Raw genomic sequence first — 12,941 nt, 5'->3', positions numbered from 1 at the left:
ATCACATAGAGGCCCCGCCCCCTGAAGCTCCGGTAAAGGCGCGAGAGGGCCTGAGTACGGAGAGCGGCAGGACGACGAACGAGTAGGTTGGGGCACGGCAACGGCGGCCGGCAAGGGTCACGTTTCTTCGGGAGGAAGGCCATGAGGGAGGGGTCTGTCAGCGATTGGAGCCCCGGAGACCAGGAGATGTCTCAGCTCATACCCATGGCAGGGACCTAGAAGCTGGTGTCCAGTGAGGGGGTGGGGCTGGTGCTTCTCGATTGCAGATTTCCTAGATCTCCTGACTCCAGATTGTGCTGGTGTCGGGCACTCGGTGCCGGTGAGACTAGAGCCGGAGTTTTTTTTTTTTTAAACAACAAAAGTGGAAGCGATTAGAACCAAACTTTGCCTCTGGTGGGAGCGAGCGGGCCGTGAGGTGGGGCAGGCCTGGGCAGGAGACCGTGTTGTTGCCCCGGGCCTCACGCAGGCATTGGCCTCGCCCTTGGCTTTTAAGTCCGACCGGGGTTTTCTTGTGGGCGTGTTAAGGCTTTTGGTGATCTGGCTCCAGTATGTCATTCATTCATCATTCTTTCATTTAACATTCATTGAATACTGTAGTAGGCGCTGGAGTTAGAGAAGTGATCAAGACACACTATTCCCAATGATACAGGGAAAATTGATGGGTCGTAGAAAGAAGCCCTGGGCGGGGAACAGGGACGGCTTCTGAAACTAAGTCGTGAGCGGTGGGGATTGTCCCAAAGAGAGACGACAGCAAATGCCAAGGCCTGGAAGCGGGAGACTAGCCGGTGTGTCCTGAAGATACATCACTCCGAATCTGTTTCGTGCCTAGGGAAGAGATGGTGGTAGTCGGAACCACGCCTCCTAACGGTGAAGGTGGAGAGAAATCAAGGAATTCAGAGTACTGTATACTGAGATAGAATCCACAGGATTTGGGGAGAATGGGGTGTAGGAAAGACGTATGTACAAGGCTTGGGTGCCTGGGTCGGGTTCATCAAGAGTAGGAGCAGATTTATGGGGAGAACAACACATTCTATTCTGGTTCTATGGAGACGCTCAGTAAGCAGTTGGATATTCTCCGTTGAAGGTCAGGAAAAGCACTGCAGTGAAGTTATAGATTCGAGTGTCATCAGCAAAACAGGAATAAAGCCACAAGAAGGATTGAGACTGTAGAATGAGAAAAACAAAGGGCCCAATTAGCACTTCTCATAGTAATTATTTTTGTCTTATCTTTCTCTGCATCCTCAGTCAGGGTCCTGGCATTAGATACCAATCAGCGTTTATGCCAGCTAAACAAAAACCCAACAGCAGGCGGAGATAATAGAATCCCAGAGTTGTGAAGAGATGGGGGCCAATGGAGGGTTCCATTGCTCTAATGTCAGAGTCACAGTTCTAGTCTTGGCTCTGCCACCAGGCTGCTGGTTGACCTCTGACAAGTCTTCTACCTGTAAAGTAGGTACAGCCAAAAAAGAAGCTCCCATGTATAGAGCTTCAAACACTGCTAAGGAACTACACACAGGTTTTTTTTTTCATTTAATCCACATGGTGACCTTATTTATAAAGGAAGTAATTATTATGGATTCAAACCCAGGTCTGACTGACCTCAGAGCTTTGTTCTCTACTATGACTGCCCTTATCTATGTCTCACCTGACAGGGTTGTTGTCAGGACCCTCTTGAAATCGCATGCTCATTCTTTCAAAACATTGTGCTGAGGCCGACAGACTATCATTATTGGTCTAGCACCAGTTCTGTCATGGGGAGTGGGGGATGGAGCTGAATGTGATGGAGGTTACTTGTCATTCTCCAGCTCTCTTCCTGGGACCACTGAGCTGGGCAGCCATGTTCTAATGACTGGTGTTTCCAGATTTTTATCCAGATTTTCTTACACCCCTGGGGCCTGCTGCAAAATCAGTGAGTGTCAAAGTGTGAGTTGGTTCACCCTGTGTGTCTCTGGCAGCCAGTTGGACTCCTCCTATTACATTGGGCACTTGGGTTTCAATTATTTCTATCCTGCTAATATGATTTCTCAAGAATATTTTCTGTCTTTTGGTTCTATGATGATAGATGTCCATACAAGGAATGTAATCATTTCCTGCTAGTGAGTTTGCCTCTGGTTAGTATGAGGGAGGAGTTCACCTTATTTGCATTTAATAGTATTCCACAAAGAGCTCCTTTCCCCCACTCCCACATAATTTATTTGAAACCTGCCGACATGGGTTGTTGGAGCTAGAAGGGAAATTAATAATATATTGCAGCAGTTCCTGTCCCAGGAAAATTTATTAAAAATACAGAGCTTCAGCCCTTCTCTCCCCTCAGACCTCTTGAATCAGAATCTCTAGTAGGGCCCAGGAATCTGTATTCTTTTCGAAGCTCTCCAGAATATTCAGCTGGTTTGGAAACCATGGTCTACCCCAGACCCCTTGTTTCACAGGTAGAGAACCTGCAGCTCTGGGAGGAGAAAGAACTTGCCACGATCACATATGTTATTAGTGCCTCTTTCTCCAATGGAAAGCATTGGGCTGGGAGTCCAGAGACCCGAGTTCAAGTCCAGGTTTTACTAGTCATTACATTGGGCAAGTCATTTCATCTCTCTGAGCCTCCGCTTCCTTACTGTGAGAATAAGGTCATCATTGGATTAGGACTCAAAAGAAGGAGTGTCAGTGGAAATGCTTTGTCAAGCTTTCCATTTTGTGCTCATGGAAATTGTTAAGAACTGCCAGCCAGTGTTCACTCCCCCGTACCACACTGCCAGTTGCAGGGCCCCAGGCCATCTGTCAGCCCTCCTCTCTCCTGTTGCAGGTCGGGATGGCCACCGGCTGGGGGAGCCTCTTGCAGGATGAACAGCAGCTGGAGGAGCTGGCAAGGCAGGCTGTGGACCGGGCCCTGGCGGAGGGAGTGTTGCTGAGGACCTCACAAGAGCCCAGCTCCTCGGATGTAAGCCCCTGACCCCTCCTCACAGCACTGACCACACTGCTTGGATCCTACTAGGCCCCTGCCAGGCTGGAGGCAGCTCCTTTGGATTATCTTTTTTTTCAATAACTAAAATTGATCTCTAGAAGTATGTAAAGTTAAAAAGCACCATGCTGGAGTAATCAAATTTAAGTCTGGGGCTTGACGTGTGACTTAGGCAAGTTACATAGCCTCTCTCAGCTACAGTTTCTTCAAATATTAAAAGGAATAATAATGGGGACTACCTCATGGAGTTGGTAAGAGAATGAGAAGGTAATTCATGTGAAGCACCTTGCCCAGTAAACTGTTATTTTTTAAGGGCCCCTAGTCACACTGCCTTCCCTGTAATTAGTTTGTGGTATATCCTTCCAGGTCTTTCTCTGTGCATTTACATACATATATATGTATATAAAGAAATACAGTTGACCCTTGAACAGAGCTGTGGTTAGGGGTGTCAGCCTTCTGCACAGTTGAAAATCTGCATATAACTTATAGTCGGCCCTCCATATATGTGGTTCCTCTGTGTCAGAGGTTCAGCATCCATGGATTCAACCAACCTCAGATTGCGTAGAACTGTAGTATCCACTACTGAAAAGAATCTGCGTATAAGTGGACTTGTGCAGTTCAAACCCATGTTGTTCAAGGGTCAACTGTATATAGTTTTTAAAAGACAAATTGGATGATATATATTATGCTGTGATATATTTTTGTTTTCTTTTCATTTAACAATCTGTCTTGAACTCTTTCCAACTCCCTCCGTAAAGGTCAGCTTCATTCTGATGCATAGGATTCCAAGTGTGAATGGATCACAGTTTAGCTTTCCTCTACTGATGGCTGTTCTGGTGATTTCTAATGTTTTATGACTACAAGTAGCCCTACAGGGAACGTCCACGTACATGCCTGTTTGGGCACCTGTATGAGTGTTTCTCTAGGGTTGATACATAAAAGTAGAACTGCTTAGTCTAAACCACATCTTTAAAAAATCTCGTCCTTTAAAAGAGAAAAACTTTTAATTTTGTGACTAAGTAAGACATTTTCAGGCTTCAAAATTCAAAGAGTTTACAGTTTAACCCTCCCTTCCACATTCCCTAGCCACTCACTTCTCCCTCCCTGAAGGCAACCCGTGTTTTAGTATTCTTGTTTATTCTTTTAAACAAGAAAATACGTATATATTCCTTTTCCCCATTTTTTACACAAAGAAGCATATTAGACAAGCTCTTCTAGCCTTAACATATACCTTATGATTATCCACATTAGTAACTAAGCCACATACTTTTTTTTAAAACAAATTTATAAATTTACTTATTTATGGCTGCTTTGGGTCTTCGTTGCTGCACGCAGGCTTTCTCTAGTTGCTGTGAGTGGAGGCTACTCTTCGTTGTGGCACGCAGGCTTCTCATTATGGTGGCTTCTCTTGTTGCAGAGCATGGGCTCTAGGCACGTGGGCTTCAGTAGTTGTGATACACGGGCTCAGTAGTTGTGGCTCGCGGGCTCTAGAGCACAGGCTCGGTAGTTGTAGTGCACGGGCTTAGTTGCTCTGCGGCATGTGGGATGTGGGATCCTCCCGGACCAGGGGTCGAACCCATGTCCCCTGCATTGGCAGGTGGATTCTTAACCACTGCGCCACCAGGGAAGTCCCAAGCCACATGCTTTTTTTACCAAGCCACATACTCTTTTGTCTCTGTGTGCCCAGAACCTAGTTAAGGGCCTGATAGAGAGTCCAAATTCAATAACTGTTTACTGAGGCCCAAGTGAATGAGAATGGCTGTCACCTAAGGTAGGCTGATACTATAAAAAGTCTGCCTCTGGCTTTGGGAATATAATTGCATGGTTTGTGAACTTCAGATTTTGTGAACTTCTTGTGTGAACCCATGATGAAGCACCTTCCACTCCGAGATTTTATTTCTTCTGTTAATCAATAGGTATTGTGTGCAGGTCCAGCAGCTGGTCCTTTTGGAAATCAATGGAGCCTAGAAAAGGCACAGTCCTCAGTGAGATTTCCAGTCCAGAGAAAAAAGACAGGAAATGTGTGTATGTGTATGTATGTGTGGGGGATTTCATTCCAAATCTTTACCAGGTGCCTGTTCTATGCCTGTCCATTCTAGGCACTGAAGACACAGGTGAGTCAGCCAGAGGCTCTGACCTCTGGAGCTCATGGTCTAGTTGGAGAATGTACTACCAGACAAAATTAAATAATGTCAGTTCTGGAGACTTCCATGGTGGTCCACTGGTTAAGACTTCACCTTCCAATGTAGGGGGTACGGGTTCGATCCCTGGTCAGGGAGCTAAGATACCACATGCCTTGTGGCCAAAAAACCAAAACGTAAAACCGAAGCAATATTGTAACAAATTCAATAAAGACTTTAAAAATGGTCCACATCAGGGGCTTCCCTGGTGGCTCAGCGGTTGAGAGTCTGCCTGCCGATGCAGGAGACATGGGTTCATGCCCCAGTCTGGAAGTGCCAACATTTTTTTTTTATTGAAGTACAGTTGACTTACAATATTGGGTTAGTTTCAGGTGTACAGCATAGTATTTCAGTATTTTTGCAGATTATACTCCATTATAGGTTATTACAAGGGATTGGGTATAATTACCTCTGCTATACAGTATATTCTTGTTGCTTATCTATTTTATATATAGTAGTTTGTTTCTGTTAATCCCATACCCCTAATTTGTCCCTCCTCCCTTTGGTAACCACATATAGAAACCCCTTTGTTTTCTATATCTGTGATAAGGATCCCACATGCCACGGAACGGCTGGGCCCGTGAGCCGTGGCCACTGAGCCTGCGCGTCTGGAGCCTGTGCTCCGTGGCGGGAGGGGCCACAGCAGTGAGAGGCCCGCATACCGAAAAAAAGGTCCACATCAAAAAAAGTCTTTAAAAAAATAATAATGTCAGTTCTATGATTGAGTATTTACTACCTGCCAGGCACTATTCTAAACATTTTGGAATCTCTAACTCATTTAATCCGCACCACAGCAGAGATGAGGAAACCAAGACCCAGAGAAGTTAAGTAACTTCCCAGGGGTCATTTAAATGGTGGTATAATTGGCAGAGCCAGAATTCAAATCCAAGGAGTTTGCCTCCTGAGTCCATGCTCTGAAATTACATTTTTTACTGCCTCTCCCAGGATACTGTATAGGACACCTGGAAGAAGGATCAATTCATTAGTAGTATTTGAACTATATCTTAAAAGACAAATCACAGAAAGGAACATCACAGCAGAGGCCCCAAAGAAGGAAAAGGCAAAACATGTTCAAGAGAATGCAGCTGAATGCAGGGGACATAAGTGGATATAGTGGGAAAGAGTCAGGCCAAAGTCAGACAGCCAAGAGGCTTTGGGTACTGGGCAGAAGAAGAGTGTGAACTTTATCCTGTAGATCAGGCCTACAGACCAGCCACGTGCAGATTAAATAGTTGGCTTCTGCAGTGTTTAGAGAGTTAAGTTATTTTTTAAAATACATGACCAGGGTACAAAATTCAAAAGGGTATTCAGTGTAGAATAAGTCCTTCCTCCAGTAATGGTTTTCCCTCCCCAGAGGCAAGCATTGTTAACAGGTTTTTCACCAGATTGTCTTTAAAAAGTCAGAGCCAACATTTTTTTTTTATTGAAGTACAGTTGACTTACAATATTGGGTTAGTTTCAGGTGTACAGCATAGTATTTCAGTATTTTTGCAGATTATACTCCATTATAGGTTATTACAAGGGATTGGGTATAATTACCTCTGCTATACAGTATATTCTTGTTGCTTATCTATTTTATATATAGTAGTTTGTTTCTGTTAATCCCATACCCCTAATTTGTCCCTCCTCCCTTTGGTAACCACATATAGAAACCCCTTTGTTTTCTATATCTGTGAATCTGTTTTGCATATACATTCATTTGTATTATTTTTTAGATTCTATAAATAAGTGACATTATACAGTATGCTGATATCATACTGACTTATTTCACTAAGCATAATATCTCCACTTTGTTGCAAATGGCAGAATTTCATCCATTTTATTGCTGAGTAGTATTCCATTGAATATATATACCATGTCTTCTTTATCCACTCATCTGTTGATAGATACTTAGGTTACTTCCATATCTTGGCTATTATAAATAGTGTTGCTGTGAACATTAGGGTGTATGTTTCTGAATTAGTGTTTTCACTTTCTTCGGATATATAGCCAGGAATGGAATTGCTGGATCATATGGTAGTTCTGTTTTCAGTTTTTTGAGTAACCTCCATACTGTTTTCTATACTGGCTGAAACAATTTACATTCCCACCAACAGTGTATGAGGGTTCCTTTTTCTCCACATCCTCTCCAACATTTGTTATTTGTAGTCTTTTTGATGATAGCCATTCTGACAGGTGTGAAGTGATAGCTCATTGTAGTTTTGATTTGCACTTCTCTAATTAGTGATCTTGAGCATCTTTTCATGTGCCTGTTAGCCATCTGTATGTCTTCTTTGAAGAAATGTCTATTCAGGTTTTCTGCCCATTTTTTGATTGGGTTGTTTGTTTTTTTGATATTGAGTTATATGAGCTGTTTGTATATTTTGGATATTAACCTCATGTCAGTCGTGTCATTTGCAAATATCTTCTACCATTCGGTAGGTTGTCTTTTCATTTTGTGTTATGTCAAAGAGTGTTCCACCTGTGTTCTCTTCTAGGGATTTTATGGTTTCAGGTCTTACATTTAGGTTTTTAAACCATTTTGAGTTTATTTTTGAATATGGTACGAGGGAATGTTCTAATCTCATTGTTTTACATTTGGCTGTCCAGTTTTCCCAGCACCACTTATTGAAGAGACCGTCTTTTCTTCATTGCATATTCCTGCTTCCTTTGTGGTAGATTAATTGACCATAGGTACATGGGTTTATTTCTGGCTCTGTATTCTGTTCCATTGATCTATGTGTCTGTTTTTCTAACAATACCATGCTGTTCTGATTACTCTAGCTTTGTAGTATAGTCTGAAGTCTGAGAGGGTTATACCTCCAGCTTTGTTCTTTTTTCTCAGGATTGCTTTGCAATTCAGGGTCTTTTATGGTTCCATATAAATTTTAGGATTATTTGTTCTAGTTCTGTGAAAAATGTCATGAGTGTTTTGATAGGGATTGCATTAAGTCTGTAGGTTGCTTTGGGTAGTATGACCATTTTAACAATATTAATTCTTCCAATCTAAGAGGATGGGCTATCTTTCCATTTCTTTGAATCATCTTCAGTTCTCGTCATCAATATTTTTATAGTTTTTAGAGTATAAGTCTTTTACCTTTTTGGTTAAATTTATTGCTAGGGATTTTATTTTTTTGAGATTTTAAACAGGATTGTTTTTGACTTTCTCTTTCTGATATTTCATTATTAGTATGTAGAAATGCAACAGATTTCTGTATATTAATCTTGTATCCTGCTATCTTGCTGAATTCATTTATTAGTTCTAATAGTTTTGGGGTGGAGACTTTAGGGTTCTCCATATAACATATCATGTCATCTGCAAATAGTGATAGTTTTACCTCTTCACTTCCAATTTGGATACCTTTTATTTCTTTTTCTTGTCTGATTGCTGTGGGTAGGACTTCCAATACTAGGTTAAATAGAAACAGTGAGAGTGGGCATACTTGTTCCTGAACTTAGCAAGAAGGGTTTTAGCTTTTCATTGTTGAGTATTACGTTGGCTGTGGGTCTGTCATAAATGGCCTTTATTATGTTGAGGTATGTTCCCTGTATACCCACTTTGATGAGTTTTTATCATGAATGGATGTTAAATTTTGTGAAATGTGTTTTTTGTGTCTATTGAGATGGTCATGGGATTTTTATCCTTCCTTTTGTTAATGTAGTGTATCACATTGATTGATCTGTGAATGTAGAACCATCCTTGTGACCCTGGAATAAATCCAGCTTGATCATGGTATATGATCCTTTTTATGTATTGTTGGATCCAGTTTGATAATACTTTGTTGAGAATTTTTGCATCTATATTCATCAAAGATATTGGCCTGTAATTTTCTTTATTTGTAGTGTCTTTGTCTGGTTTTGGTATCAGTGTAATGGTGACCTTGTAGAATGAATTTGGGAGTGCTCCAGTCTCTTCAATTTTTTGGAATAGTTTGAGAAAGATAGGTATTTGTTCTCCTTTGTATGTTTGGTGGAATTTCCCTGTGAAGCCATCCAGTCCTGGACTTCTGTTTGCTGGGAGTATTTTTATTACAAATTAAATTTCACTTCTAGTGATTGCTCTGTTCAAGTTGTTTCTTCTTGATTCAGTCTTGGCAGGCTGTATATTTCAAGAAATTTGTCTGTTTCTTCTAGGTTGTCCAATTTGTTGGCATATGACTGTTCATAGTATTCTCTTATGATTTTTTATATCTCTGTGGTATCAGTTGTTATTTCTCCTCTTTCATTTCTTATTTTGTTTATTCAACATTTTTTAAAATCATGAAATTAAACAAAAAAGCTCTAAATACCCAGCTTATCTTGAAAAATCAGGTCATTTGGTTTTCCTGGCTCACTTTCCTTCATGGCAGCAATTGGCTAGAGTGGAGTTATGACTGCCCCCTTTAGATAAGGTGGGGTTCTTACTTCTGTCACTCTCTGTTGTATTGTTTTCCTGGCTGTGAAGATGAGTGTTTATTGCCATGCATGTGCTATAGTTTTTCTTATAATAGAAGAATATGACTCTATGTCTGTGTGTCTATCAAAAGTGAAAAGACTGTGTTTCAGCCTTTAGCCTATGGACAGCAGAAAACAGCGCTATACTATTGATCCCAAATCCAAGTGGGCATAATGAGTCACGTGGACAGAGGCAGAAGGAAGTCTTAACAGAAAAACTCTTTGGGAGTTTTTCATGCCACATGAGATTTGTTGGAGGAGTCAGAGTTCTGAGCTTTAAAACCAAGGAAATACCCCTGCAGTTTTCACACATGCACTCAGTGTATTAAGTCACCCCTTACATATGTGCAGTATTTCCCACTCTAACTCCTAAAGGCTTCAAGCTGAAAAAAACCTTACTCTCACAAACACCCTTCCTTAATTTTGTCTTAAATTGATGCTGAGGATGGCAATTTAGGAATTATTTTGAAAATTTTAATTGGATTTACATTAATTACCTGACATTTCTACTTTTAGAAATTTATGAACCTTCTCACACACAAAATAGCTAGAATGTATATTCTAGGATGTTCATGGAAACATCAAGGTGTAATGGAGGAAACAAAGGAAACCACCTTGATGTTCATAATAGAAAGCTAGATTCAATAAATTATGGTATATACAAAGAATGGAATACTATACCACCATTAAAAAGAATGAGAGAGACCTTCAAGATGGCGGAGGAGTAAGACGTGCAGATCACCTGCCTCCCCATAAATACATCAGAAATACATCTACATGTGGAACAACTCCCACAAAACACCTACTGAACACTGGCAGAAGACCTCAGACTTCCCAAAAGATATATATATTTTTTCCCTTTTTCTCTTTTTGTGAGTGTGTATGCTTCTTTGTATGATTTTGTCTGTATAGCTTTGCTTTTACCATTTGTCCTAGGGTTCTGTCTGTCTGTTTTTGTTTTTCATTTTTTTTTCTTAGTATAGTTTTTAGCACTTGTTATCATTGGTGGATTTGTTTTCTGATTTAGTTGCTCTCTTCTTTCTTCCATTTTTTTCTTTTTTTGAAATTTTTTTATTTTTAATATATTTTTTTATTTTAATAACTTTATTTCATTTTATTTTATTTTATTTTATTTTCTCTTTCTTTTTTCTCCCTTTTCTTCTGAGCCATGTGGCTGACAGGGTCTTGGTGCTCCGACCAGGTGTCAGGCCTGTGCCTCTGAGGTGGGAGAGCCAAGTTCAGGACATTGGTCCACCAGAGACCTCCTGGCTTCACATAATATCAAACGGCGAAAGCTCTCCCAGAGTTCTCCATCTCAATGCTAAGACCCAGCTCCACTCAATGACCAGCAAGCTACAGTGCTGGACACCCTATGCCAAACAACTAGCAAGACAGGAACACAACCCCACCCATTAGCAGAGAGGCTGCCTAAAATCATAGTAAGGTCACAGACACCCCAAAACACACCACCGGACGTGGTCCTGACCATCAGAAAGACAAGATCAAGCCTCATCCACCAGAACACAGGCACCAGTCCCCTCCACCAGGAAGCCTACACAACCCATTGAACCAACCTTAGCCACTGGGAGCAGACACCAAAAACAACGGCAACTATGAACCTGCAGCCTGTGAAAAGGAGACCCCAAACACAGTAAATTAAGCAAAATGAGAAGAAACACACAGAAGATGAAGGAGCAATGTAAAAACCCACCAGACTAAACAAATGAAGAGGAAATAGGCAGTCTACCTGAAAAAGAATCCAGAGTAATGATAGTAAAGATCCAAAATCTTGGAAATAGAATGGAGAAAATACAATAAACGTTTAACAAGGACCTAGAAGAACTAAAGAGCAAACAAACAATGATGAACAACACAATAAATGAAATTAAAAATTCTCTAGAAGGAGTCAATGCTAGAATAACTGAGGCAGAAGAATGGATAAGTGACCTGGAAGGTAAAATAGTGGAAAGGGATTTCCCTGGTGGTGCAGTGGTTGGGAATCCACCTGCCAATGCGGGGGACACGGGTTCAAGCCATGGTCTGGGAGGATCCCACATGCTGCAGAGCAGCTGGGCCCATGCGCCACTACTACTGAGCCCGTGCACCACAAAAGAGAGTAGCCCCTGCTCGCCACAACTGGAGAGAGCCTGCGCGAAGCAATGAAGCCCCAACACAGCCAAAAATAAATAAATTTATTTTTTTTAAAAATAGTGGAAATAACTACGACAGAGCAGAATAAAGAAAAAAGAATGAAAAGAATTGAGGACAGTCTCAGAGACCTCTGGGACAACATTAAACACACTAACATTCGAATTATAGGGGTCACAGAAGAAGAAGAGAAAAAGAAAGGGACTGAGAAAATATTTGAACAGATTATAGTTGAAAACTTCCCTAATATGGGAAAGGAAATAGTCAGTCAAGTCTGGGAAGCCCAGAGAGTCCCACACAGGATAAATCCAAGGAGAAACATGCCAAGAAACATATTAATGAAGCTATCAAAAATTAAATACAAAGAAAAAATATTAAAAGCAGCAAGGGAAAAACAACAAATAACATACAAGGGAATCTCCATAAGGTTAACAGCTGATCTTTCAGCAGAAACTCTGCAAGCCAGAAGGGAGTGGCAGGACATATTTAAAGTGATGAAAGGGAAAAACCTACAACTAAGATTACTCTACCCAGCGAGGATCTCATTCAGATTCAGTGAAGAAATTAAAACTTTACAGACAAGCAAAAGCTAAGAGAATTCAGCACCACCAAACCAGCTTCACAACAAATTCTAAAGGAACTTCTCTAGGAAACATAAGAGAAGGAAAAGACCTACAATAACAAACCCAAAACAATTAAGAAAATGGTAATAGGAACATACATATCAATAATTACCTTAAATGTAAATGGATTAAATGCTCCAACCAAAAGACACAGACTGGCTGAATGGATACAAAAACAAGACCCATATATATACTGTCTACAAGAGACCCACTTCAGACCTAAGGACACATACAGACTGAAAGTGAGGGGATGGAAAAAGATATTCCATGCAAATGGAAATCAAAAGAAAGCTGCAGTAGTGATTCTCATATCAGACAAAATAGACTTTAAAATAAAGATGATTACAAGAGACAAAGAAGGACACTACATAATGATCAAGGGGTCAATCCAAGAAGAAGACATAACAATTATAAATATTTATGCACCCAACATAGGAGCACCTCAATACATAAGGCAAATGCTAACAGCCATAAAAGGGGAGATCAACAGTACCACAATCATAATAGGGGACTTTAACACCCCACTTTCAACAATGGACAGATCATCCAAAATGAAAATAAATAAGGAAACACAAGCTTTAAGTGATACATTAAACAGGATGGACTTAATTGATATTTATAGGA

General features: G+C 40.8%; 1 protein-coding gene across 2 annotated transcripts in view; it reads left to right on the top strand.

The window, feature by feature from the left end:
• Positions 1 to 12,941, top strand: part of GSS (glutathione synthetase) — a 30,764-nt gene continuing 17,823 nt past the window's right edge. The window contains exons 1-2 of one of the 2 annotated variants that reach the window (XM_024742901.1): positions 1 to 82; positions 2,798 to 2,932. In XM_024742901.1, coding sequence (XP_024598669.1) covers positions 2,804 to 2,932 — 129 coding nt within the window. In that variant the 5' untranslated portion in view covers positions 1 to 82; positions 2,798 to 2,803. Of the gene's footprint in view, positions 83 to 258; positions 320 to 2,797; positions 2,933 to 12,941 lie in introns of those variants that run through there. The other variant, XM_024742902.1, reaches the window with a different exon arrangement.

This window comes from Neophocaena asiaeorientalis, unplaced genomic scaffold (genome assembly GCF_003031525.2).
Source record: "Neophocaena asiaeorientalis asiaeorientalis breed wild unplaced genomic scaffold, Neophocaena_asiaeorientalis_V1.1 scaffold82, whole genome shotgun sequence".
In the NCBI taxonomy this organism is placed as follows: Eukaryota; Metazoa; Chordata; class Mammalia; order Artiodactyla; family Phocoenidae; genus Neophocaena; species Neophocaena asiaeorientalis.
This window is presented reverse-complemented; position numbering and strand designations above follow the sequence as displayed.